This window comes from Macrobrachium nipponense, chromosome 15, assembly GCF_015104395.2.
Source record: "Macrobrachium nipponense isolate FS-2020 chromosome 15, ASM1510439v2, whole genome shotgun sequence".
Classification (NCBI taxonomy): domain Eukaryota; kingdom Metazoa; phylum Arthropoda; class Malacostraca; order Decapoda; family Palaemonidae; genus Macrobrachium; species Macrobrachium nipponense.
Genome location: NC_087208.1, coordinates 33,983,113 through 33,995,612, shown reverse-complemented (window position 1 = coordinate 33,995,612; position 12,500 = coordinate 33,983,113). Strand labels below are relative to the sequence as shown.

General features: G+C 35.5%; 1 protein-coding gene across 1 annotated transcript in view; it reads right to left on the bottom strand.

The window, feature by feature from the left end:
- Positions 1–12,500, bottom strand: part of LOC135227074 (serine/threonine-protein phosphatase 4 regulatory subunit 1-like) — a 426,035-nt gene that overhangs the window by 301,528 nt on the left and 112,007 nt on the right. Inside the window, 2 exon segments of the mRNA XM_064266904.1 lie at positions 11,351–11,478; positions 11,481–11,632. Coding sequence (XP_064122974.1) covers positions 11,351–11,478; positions 11,481–11,632 — 280 coding nt within the window.

The following is a 12,500-nucleotide window of genomic DNA, read 5'->3' as shown; positions in this document are numbered from 1 at the left end:
TATGGGTCAACTTCTATTTATATTAAATTTTGGTAAAAATCAGAGGTCCCCAATAATTTGCAATTTGAAATTTATAAAAAAAAAATTTGAGAACTAAAACTGATAAGCTTCTCCCTTTAACTTTTAAGCTAGTGAGTACTGAATTTTAATAATAAACAACAATTATCAGGGTGTAGTTGTGGTAAATTTCCACCCAAAATGCAGAACTAGCCATTTCTCAGCAAATTAAACTTTTAACATGACTAGATCAGTAATAAATTTGACAAGATTCACATCAGCATTTACCAACACCTCATCTGGCTTTCAGTGGAAAATTCCTATGCAGAACCAATACAGTACATACAGTGTATATGCTGATATGCATGTTATATGTAAGATAATAATTACTCATCCTTCATACATAGTAAAGCTTCTACTGGGATAATAATGAAAATGTCAAGCCACCTCAAAACATCAGAGACACAATGTACAGTGTGAGATCAAAATAACGCAAAATTTTAATTCATCGCAACAACAGTAAAGGAAATAATTTTCAAACCTATAAACAGCCAAAGCACAAATCACCTCACATACCAAAAAAATTGTTTTAATTAGAGCAACAATGATGACAGTTGATAAGCACTGTATTTATGGAAAGAATCAACATTTAAACATAAATCATTTTTTCCTTCAATCTTCATTTTTCAAAAGACTGTAACATATGTTTTACCGTGATATACAAAATTAAACTATTTTTCATACCTTGAGCCCTAATCCTGTAAACTTCCTTTAAAAGGGCACTGAACACATTTCTTTTATTGCCTAATCCTCTTGCCAAGTAATGAAAGAAAGTTACCACTTGTGTGATATATGATGCGAGTTTCCTACAAAATTCACTTGCTTTACTTAAACATCAGAAAAGTCAAGAGGGATATGAGAGGCTGAAGTAGATACAGAAGCTACATTACACAAATTAAATGTACATTTCTTTGAGAAAAGCAGAAAACCTCCAATGACCTGGTAATGGATATTACTAAATTCATATAATGTGTATGTATTATGTTGTTTAAAACAAAGTTTACTATTTGATAATTTTACTTATGACCTGCTTATTATGGGAGTGAAGAACCAAAGGTCAGATGATGTGATCCTCTACTGCTCTATAGAAGATCACTGACTTCACCATAACCTCATATCTACTTCTCATTTGAATATGAATTTCATTAGAGCAAAATAACTGTGGTCCTATTTACTACAATGCCCCATTTCTTCCTCTCTAGTGCATGCTCTAATTTACAGTACATACATATATACCACCACTGCAATTCTGTGTTGCAGTAACTCGGTGCAATGCATATCTTTGATGTCATTCCTGGCTTAAGAACGAACAGTGACCTTAGGACATTTTTCTCCCTCGGCAATAATCTTGATGTTTACAGCATCGTAAGTTTCAAATTACATGGCCCTTTGAGCATCTGAAGTTTGTAAACAGTAATTAGGGAGGACTTCTTACATAATGCTTCATTTAAAATGATAGGGTATCAGCAGAGATGAGTCTACAATAAAATTTGTCTATTTTTCTCATCCTGATTCCTTTCTCTGTACAGGAAAAGTCACATAATAAATGTCCAATATTCATTTCATCTACAGGAGTACAGCCACTTGAGGAATAGTTTCAAGTTGCTATGATAAATATAGTTACCTATAAAAACAGGAAATATACAACATGGCAATTGATGACCTTCCCCTAAGAGATAGGAATTATTAGAAAAACAGAGAACCTATTCCAATCCAGCCATAATTTTCTAGGAAACCTATAACTTGGCCATAGTCTACAATGGAATTTTTTTTCTCAATCACATCACAATAACTACAAGAACTTTTGCAGAGCAAAATATTCTCAACTCAACACTTGCCTTCCTCTATTACCATGTTTATTCCTCTATCCATAAAACCCAATTAACTATAGATCTGTACAGCGAACCTCCGTATTTCCAGACTCCGGATTCACAGACTCACATATTTGCGGATTTCTCTATGGAACACATAATACCCCTAATATTCATGGGAAATTTGCATATTCGCAGCATTTTTCTGTGACAAATATCCACATATTCCTTTTTTTTTTTTTTTTTTTTTTTTTTTTTTAGCAATTTCATCATAAAATGCACTTTTTGTGATAAAACTATTATATAAAACCAAGTATAAAATTTTCAGTGGGTTTTTCTTGAGCTTCAACAAACAAAATATAGGTAGTTTTAAACATTTTTATAGGGGTTTCAACTAGTTATTCACGGGGGTGTGTGTGTGTGTGTGTGTGTGTGTGTGTTGTGTGTGTGTGTGTGTGTGTGTGTGTGTCCAGTACGCATCCCCCGTGAATTCCGAGATTTACCTACGTACTACTGAATGATAAAAATCAACTTAGCAAATGTATCAGTACAAACTGCACTTCACAAATTCAGAGAAATACATATATACTAGAATGACATGTATATAATACTTCAATTTTGAAATAGCAGTAAAATATTTAATGGCAAGCAATGAGTATAGTACACGTTATGTGCAGTGCCTCGAGTTATGTCCATCCCATTTCATGACTTGACAGCTAGGAACTTAACCCAATTCGTAAAATTAAGGAAGTCTGCTTAGGATCCTTTCAATCTTTCACAGCAACTTTTGATTAGTGCACTCTACTTGACCATTCTTCTCCCTCACACTTCACTATTGTCTCTTGACCTCTTACCAGCAATAATTTAATAGCACAGTAGTTGTAATACAAACCAAAACCCACTTACTAAACAGCTATACAAAATTAAAGAAAACCGACATCATATTCCCACAACAATATAATCAAAATGCCAACTTGCCACTGTAATTCATTTACAGAACATGAGCTTAGCATTAAAGATAATCCTCCCACTCCTAACATTAATACTTAGTTAACTAAGTTTAATTACTTACATTTTGTATATACTGTATGAGAACAAAATAAATTCATCCACCATAAATCACAAAGCACAGTATTATGGAATACTGAACAGTACAGTACAAGCATATTGATGATGATGACCTCTCACCTCACTCACTCACTCACTCACACATACACACACACACACACACACACACACACACACACAAAATATGGAGAATAAAATAGGACTGATACACAATTCAACTGACTCATCAAAACAATAAATAAGTTGGACTTGGTATGGATATGTCTATTTTTGGGCATACTCTGTCAGTCCACTTCAAGATGAAAAGCAACCTGAACAAAAAGCCACTGACAAATTTATATGCACTAAATTTGAGGGTTACATGTGACTCACTTTGGAGGACAACATATATTATATATATCCAATATTCTAAACACTATTTATAAGAATATTATACTGGAATCACCATTCTTCTAATACAGAAGTTATGTTCAGGAATATGCTCCAGCCCACTTTCCACTTGTGATGTTATAGTTTTTACACTGAATTAAAAGGTTTCAGTCAATTAAAAGGTATTTTGCTATATAGTGAAATATCTCTTCCCCAATCAATCATCTCTCCGTGTGAAAAGCTCAAGCTAACCTGTGGGCCCTGCCACACTGTGCTAATTTATATACATACACTGACCATATGTAACTCTCCCAGATGTTATTTCTGTAATCTGAGAGAATAACAGTCTCAACATTGTATCTTGTTTATGTTTTTCAGATGGCATGTCCTGTCACTGTATACTCATCCTTATTAGCTTACTTATTCATTTGTTAATAGGAATGTCATTTGCTGTCTTACAGATAATCTTACTGTACTAGCCTAGCTGAGACTGTGACCTGCCCTTGCATGCCACCGAGGGCCAAAAAGATTGCTCCATTACATCTAGTAAACTTCACTATTAGTTACTGTTTCCCTTTAAGCTCTTGATGCAAATTAAAAACTTATTCAGCATACAACTCAGGTTAAACATGAACAACTTAAAGTGGAATTAGTTTTAATAGCCCTGAGAAATCTGACTGATATTTTGTCACTGAGGTAAAGGTTCTTTTGCCAATTCTACCCCAAGATTACAATTTCACAGGACATTTACAAATTATGTACTATATTATGGTTCTTTTATCAGTTAACTAGGTTCTGCATCTTTTCAATCAAACTTCAAAACTTTGAAGAAATTAAAGTAGTTAATTTGCCTGTTGTGAACAAAGTAAACAATATTACTAAGCTTAGGTATAAAGTCTACAGAGTACATACTTCATATTTAATTTCTTTTAAATATTACCAAAGATCAAATGTAAAATAGAATCACATAAAAGTGAATACGTACTACAAAGCCCTCAAATAACGTTCTAAGGTCTTTACATGTTTATCACCTTAAGCCCAGATATTATCTTGCTAAAAACATCATGTCAGACAAGTACAAGCAGTCCCCAGGTTACGACGGCGGCTCTGTTCTTGAGACGCATCGTAAGCCGAAAATCGTCGTAAGCTGGAACGTCATAAAAAATCCTAAGAAAACCTTACTTTTAATGCTTTGGGCACATTGAAAACTATGTAAACTACATTCTTATTGCATTTTTCATAAAACAAAAAAAACCTTCAAATATTGATTATTTTGCATTTTTGGTGTCATATTTCATCTGCCACATGAGTGTTGTAGGCATCGTAACCCTGGAACATGCGTCGTAACCCTGGAAATAATGTCTGATGAATATAATTGAGAAGCGCCTTAACCTCGGAACGTCGTAACCCGAACCCGTCGTAACCCGGGGACTGCCTGTACCTTACAGTTACTGGACATCAAGAGAGCTTCCCCAATTGAATATAGACAATAGAGATACTGTGAACTCTAGTATTCACTCTAAAAGGTCCATAGGTACTGTGTGTATGTACTGTACTGCAATATTTAAGAGTAAAGGATACTGCATACATACAATATAAAATAAGAAAACCCCAAAACCAGACAATTAGCCGCATTTCTTCCTTTACCATACATTCATGTAATCATCAGTAGCTGTCTATTCAGGAAAATATAACCCATCCATACTCTCACTGTACCTCAACAAATCTAGAATAAGGAGAGGTGCATGATCTGTTAAGCAAGCAATTTAAAATGAGAATGGAAATCGCCCGACAAAAACTGACCGCGAGAACTTCATCTAGAAAATGGTTCACTAAGTGGTGTTACAATCAGCTAGTCACATTAGTACTTGGACAACACTGGTTTTAATTATTCTGATCATTTGACAAGACATACAATACTAAGGATAACTTTAAAATTCAAGCTTCTTTTAGAAATTTATAGCTACATATAAAGTTGCCCTGATAGCAGTTTAAATAGAAACAGCAGAGGACAGAGGTGTTACATTGACGAGTAACAATGCCTTTTGAAACAACATGCACAGCTGCCTTGAATTATTTTCTTTTTAAACTTCTCAACATAGGATTACGTATACTTATAATAAACACTGTACTGTATTCCTTTGATCAATTTTTCATATCTATAAACTTGTTTTCTGTTTTATCAATCATATCTCACTTTCTCATAAGGGTATTCACTCAGTGAGAGTTTTGCAAACTATTAGCAATTTAATAGGAGTTTATGCTTCTTCCGAATGATCATGGACACATGTTGGATGATGATAACATTTTCCAACAGATTTAGTTAACAACCTTACAACAACAATATAGCAGATCAGAGTACCTCACCTTTTAAATAGTTTATTCAATTTTACACTTTTGAAGGTAATTCTTATAAAATTTGCTCTTAATTACAACAGTACCAGTCACTAATCTGAGCTTCTTCAACTTTGACAACAAGGCAATTTCTACCTAAAGAAAACCCCAGAAAAAGTTGAATCTATTTCCCAAATAGATATGACTATCACAAAATATGGAACCAATCAGTTTAGCACTACAGCAAAGATTGACTTAAAACCAGGCAATTTGGCAACACTTTACCCACAAATATTACAACTTGGGGCATAGAAACATAGAGTGACAAATGGCATACTTTAACACAAAATACCCGTGAAGAACTCAAAACAAAAAATGGAGAACATACCTCACTGAAACAGTAAAATTTATATTAATTTTGAAAAGGAAAAATTATGATGTTCTCAGAATACAAGAGAACTATATATCACACTGAAAAGATAAGTTGGCTGATTCAAACACATAAATAACAACTTATGGCTGAAAACAGCAACTCTAAGAGAGGAAACAAGGAGAACTGAATCTCTGACAAAAGCAAGCATGAGTTTCATCATAAATAAAAAGGATAATTTATCACAAAACATCCCTGAAGAACATTGACACAAATGAGGAGAAGAACATAAAGTATGTACTCTCACAAGAAGCTCTTATATAAAGACCTTGTAAGTGCATTAGTGATGAAAAGCTGATATTTGGCAAACCAAGCCTCAGTGAATTGGAAAATTTCCCACAGTATAATATGGGGCTTTGGAATTTTTAAAGAGAAAGAATTCCTGGTGCTATATATATGAAGTGACTTACATTTTCCCCTCTTTAGAAACAGAGGTGACAGAAGAGTACAACTTTCCAGTTTCTCAGCAAGTCTTTGAGGATGAAGTTGCAGGAGGTAAGTTGAAATACTATTGTGACAAAACGAGTTATGATAACAGGCTGAACCAGATGAAGTGTAGGAGTAACCGATACTACAGCAAGACAAGAAAGCAGTAAAGCTGGAAATTCATGCAGGATTATTCGGATATGGGGTTCTGTTGTTCTACAGAGTGAATATAAATGAATATAAATAGATTTATGATACTTAACAAACAGATACTGTCTTCAATTCCACATAATCTACAATACTGTACCACATAACTCACCACATTTTCATTTACGTAGTGACTTTAAGTAATGTTTAAAAAAAGGCACAGACAAATGTGTACGTAACTGCACAGAATATAATTCATTTTAACACTAGTTACTATTTTTCAAAGTTATCCCACTCCTGCTGGAGCTCTATCATCCAGATGATAGGACATGGTTCCAGGAGTTGAGGTTAAAGCCTCTGAAAATGTAGCCAGAAAATCTGAAAGATTCTCATTCTTGCAACACTCATTGGCATTTGAGATGCGACACCAAACACTAGAGAAGTCATTTGTATATGTAAAACCTTAGAATTGTCTTCCTGACAGCAATATACGGTAATTTATTACTAAGTGTTTGAGAGGCTGCAATGTTGCTGGAAAGAACCAAGCTCTTGTTATAGTTTATTTGGAGTGATCATTTTAGCTACTTCTTTGCTGTCATTCTGGATTTACTTTTATCATCTACCTACTCTCTTTTTCTTAATAAAGACATTATTACAACTTCCTTCATAATAATGGCTTTCCATTTTGCTCCATAAGAATGTATGCATGATAATATTAAGGATGCAACAAACTTCTAGTTTGTGAAATTAATAAAAGTACGAACATTCCAAATAACAACTACGCTGATAAATGTTATAACAGTGTGGTAAAGCAAATGGCTTATCTATATTAGTAAAACAAGCAACACTGTCACAGTAAGAATTTGGATATAAGATATTTGTATTGAAACATTTACAGTCGACACCTGGTATTCGCAAGGGATGTGTACCACAAACCCCCCGAATAGCTTAAATCCACAGATACTTAAAACCCCTCCAAAATCGTTCATAAATGCCTTTTTTGATAGTTAAAACACTAAAATACCCCTCTATAAATGCTTTTACCTGAGTATTTTAATAGTTTTATCACAAAATGCATTTAGTCACAAAAATGATATGAAACTACTGTATAATTAGTGAATATTTCTCTTTGAAAAATACTGCGAATAATGTGTATATAGGGTCCAAATAAAAATCCACAAATAGGCGAGTCCACGAATTGTTCCCTTTTCTTTGATGAGTTTGACCTTATATACTTTTGGAAACATCACAAAAATATTTTCTAATTTTTCAATGGATACAACTATCTTGGATGTTCAAGAGTTAAATCCATGCTGGATCACCCTGAAGCCTTGGGAAATACAACCTATAGTACTCTGTTTTTTTCCATCTGTCCATCTGCCTGTGGTGTTTTTGCATGGTAACACTGCATCCCGGGCTTTAAATAGTTACTTAAATAGTTACTCTATGTGTAAGTTTTAGGTAAAGAAAAGGATATCTGGGTGTACATTTGCAACTGAAAAGTGTTTTAATAATTTAATGTATGCGAATTACACCGTTAATATTCGAAATAGGATATTGTTATTATTGTTGAATGTAAGCTGAATGTAACTATCTAAAGCCCGGGACGCAGTGTTACCATACTCAAACACCACAGGCGGATGGACAGATGGAAAAAAACAGAGTATAGTGATTCATCCTGAAGACTTAGAGATAAGTCATACTAAATCATCCCAACTCCCAAGGTTTCTGGAGAGAAAACCATACAGTGACACTGAGGTCTCGAGAAACAGAACAAGTCAAATTTGAAGGCTCATGAAGTAAACAAACCAGAACAATACTGAATATTCAAGATCGAAAACACGTTAACCATCCTAAGGTTCAAATTACAATAACGCTAAATCATTCTGGAAGTTCAGGGAACATGTACAAACCAAGTACAGGCAGTCCCCCGGTTACGATGGTCTTGGCTTACAACGTTCCAAGGTTATGACGCTTTTCAATTATATTCATCAGACATTATTTCCAGGGTTACGACGCCTACAACGCTCATCTGGCAGATGAAATATGACACCAAAAATGCAAAATACTCAATATTTGAAGGTTTTTTGATGAAAATGCCATAAGAATGCAGTTTACATAGTTTTCAATGCACCCAAAGCATTAAAAGTAAGGTTTTTTTAGGATTTTTGACGATGTTCCGGCTTACAACGATTTTCGGCTTACGACGTCTCAAGAACGGAACCCCCCGTCGTAACCCGGGGACTGCCTGTACTGGTAAATTCTCTTCCAAGTTTGAAAGATGCAGCAAAGTTAATCACCCCAAACACATGAAAGATACAACCGAAAAAATCATTCAAGATCAAGCATCATGATGGTTCAAGAGATACCACTAAGTTTAATCAGCCTATAAGTTGAGATATATCAAATAAATTATAGTAGATTCACATCAACCGTTCATTTGATGTCTAGGCCAGTCCCTTACGACGCTCCTGATTGGCTGTTGATAAGCCAATCGCAGGGCTGGAAACTCTCAGTCTCTCTCGAGAGTTCACATAGGCAGGATGTGTGTTCCACCTCTCCTGAAAGAAGTATACCTTAGGAGAGGTGGAACATAGATCCTAACCATGTGAACTCTCGAAAGAGACTGAGTTTCCAGCCCTGTGAGTGGCTTATCAACAGCCAATCAGGAGTGTCATAAGGGACTGGTCAGACGTCAAATGCACGGTTGATATGAATCTACTATAGTATCTTGAAGGTTCAGTTGATACATGCAAGTCAATAAGAGTTCAGATAGTTTCAGATGATGCAAGCAAACTAAACCACACTGTATGTTCAGGATACACATCCCAGTTAAACCATCATGAGGGTTCAAGAGATACAATAAAAAAAAAAATTTAGGAGATAAAACTATGCAGAATTATCCTAACTGTTCAAGCGATGCTTCAACACAGAGTCATTCTGAAGGGTTAAAGGATACAACCTAGCAAAACATCTTTGACTCAAAAGACAAGCTCAAACTAAATTACCAGCAGTTTCAGGATATAGTACAATCAAGTGATTCCCCCTGAAGTGAAAAATTCTGAAAGTTTAGTAGATACAACCTGGTAAATAATCCTGAAGGTTCAGGTGATCCATCCAACAAAACCATCCAGAAAGTTCAAAAGATACAACCAAGCAAATCCATCCTGAAGTTTCATCCTTCGGTTTCAAAATATAAGAAAGTACCTCCAGAGAGTTCAGGATATGGCCAAACATAATTATAATGAAGGTTTTTGAGATAAAACCACACAGAATTATCCTAAAAGTTCAAGAGGCAGAACGATTCAGAAATACAGTACTATCCTTAAGTTTCAGGTAATACATAGCAAATAATCCTGAAGAAGCTTCAGCAAATACAATAGAGTAAATCACCCTACGATTTCGAGACATTAAATCCAACTAAATCACCATAAACGTTCAAGAGAGACAATCAAGCTAAATCATCCTAAAGCCACACCATCCTCAGGGTTCAGGAGACACAACAAAATACAATAATTTGGGAAACAACGGTAAAATTAGGCAGCTGGAAATGAATGTAATTGACAGCTCTCTGCCCTACTAAAAGCCTACCACCTTTAAGATGCAATGGCTTATTTTTTATTAAAAATTAATATTTATTAAATGGCAAAAAACAAAAGCTGAAGGAAAAACTTTATCACAACAATGAGGCTTCTGACCTTCATTCCATTCAAAGGTGATTGAAGAAATCAGGTATTTTTATCATAAAGTGGCACAGAAATAAAGCAGTGAGTTTCAACAATAAAACAAGCAATTAAATTAAATCAATAAATTTGGCTTTTGACCAACTCGAATTTGCTTACATCACATGGTATTCAATCCCTCAACCAACAATATAACAAATGTAAAGGACTTGAACAATCATCCAGCATTCAAAATCCTAAAATACATATGAGTAATTCATTGAAAATAAGGGAAAAATGAACCTTACAGGTAATAGTGATTAATAAGCTTATTGAGGCGTACTAAGGCCAAATGTCAAAATCAGACTCATCTACAAGTGGATGACAGGGTTACAGGGTTACATGGAAGTAGGACATAATGCAATACAGAATGCAAACTTTCAACAATAGTTCTGCTAAAGTATGAGAGAGAGAGAGAGAGAGAGAGAGAGAGAGAGAGAGAGAGAGAGAGAGAGAGAGAGAGATTTCTTATCTGTAAAAATAATGATTTGGGTAAGAATAAAAACTTTTGGCAATAAATGAACAAAAGTATATATGAGGAGAGAGAGAGAGAGAGAGAGAGAGAGAGAGAGAGAGAGAGAGAGAGAGAGAGAGAGCTTTAAAAATAGTTATCAGTTTAAGATTTCAAACTTACTGCAATGTTTAACAAAATTATCAGATGAGAGAGAGAGAGAGAGAGAGAGAGAGAGAGAGAGAAGAGAGAGAGAGAGAGAGAGAGAGAGAGAGAGACTGTCAAAATAGTCATCAGTTTAAGACTGCAAACTTACTGCAATGTTCAACCAAATTATCAGTATGGGAGAGAGAGAGAGAAATTTCTTATCTGTAAAAATAATTCTTTGGGTAAGAATACAAACTTCGGCAATAATTCAGCAATGTTAAGTATCAGTATGAGAGAGAGAGAGAGAGAGAGGGAAGAGAGGAGGGAAGAGAGAGATAGAGATGAGAGGGAGGAGGAGAGAGAGATGGAGAGGAACATCACGCCCCACCTGTCGAAATAGTTGTCGGAGTGAGCACACTTGAGGAGTCTGGCGAGGGGCGTGGCGGCGTCCTCCTCTCCGCTGTGGCATCCCTCGTCCTCCACTCCTCCCTGGGGTTCCTCCTCCTCCTCCTCCTCTCCTCATCCTCGTCGTCACTGCTGCCCCCTCCCCCACCACCCCCTCCCCCGGAGTTGGAGGAGACCCGCCCCCGCACAAACTGTCCGTCACGCCCACACACTTGCTGGTCCTTCGCCTCCGCCCCCACAACATTATCGCAGGTACTGTTGTCCTCTGAAAGAAGCAAACACAATAATAATAATAATAATAATAATAATAATAATAATAATAATAATAATAATAATAATACTGAGAGATTATCATAAACCAATAATAATAATAATATTTTGGTAAAAGACCCTCTTTCAGGCAAATACTATTAACACTAATAATATAATAATAATTCTCATGATAGCGAGTGATTATCATTACCCATAAATAAAAGGTTTCCCAAATTCCAACTGAAACATAAAAACACAAGATAAAATGCCGATGATGATGAGGATGTCGACGATACTAACTATAATGTAGGTTTAAAGAAAAGGGGGGGGGGGGCGCCTTTAAAAAAGTATAAGATAATATGACAGCAAAACTTACAAAGAAAGATGACAGACTTTTAGGAAAGTCCTATTTCCTGATACAGCAGTTTCAGAAATTCTGGAAAGGCTTCTTTGTCATTTTTAATCATGTTTTCATCTGTTTAATAAAAAAAATAGTAATAACAAAAAAAGGATATGAGAGAGAGAGAGAGAGAGAGAGAGAGAAGGAGAGAGAGAGAGAGAGAGAGAGAACTTTAAACCAAAGAACCCATTAACCCAGAGTCTTGGGCTGAACGATCTCCCCGGCAACAATTCAAGCTACCCTTTTTCAATTTGGTCTTAGCGCTCGCAGCAGTATGATTACCAGAGAGAGAGAGAGAGAGAGAGAGAGAGAGAGAGAGAGAGAGAGAGAGAGAGAGATTGACTTATGAATGGCGAGGTGAGGCTTACCTCGTCGAAGACCTATTTCGATCAAGGTCTAGACCTTGATTTTGGTGACATACATTTTTACAGAGCATTAACACTTACACCTCTCTCTCTCTCTCTCTCTCTCTCTCTCTCTC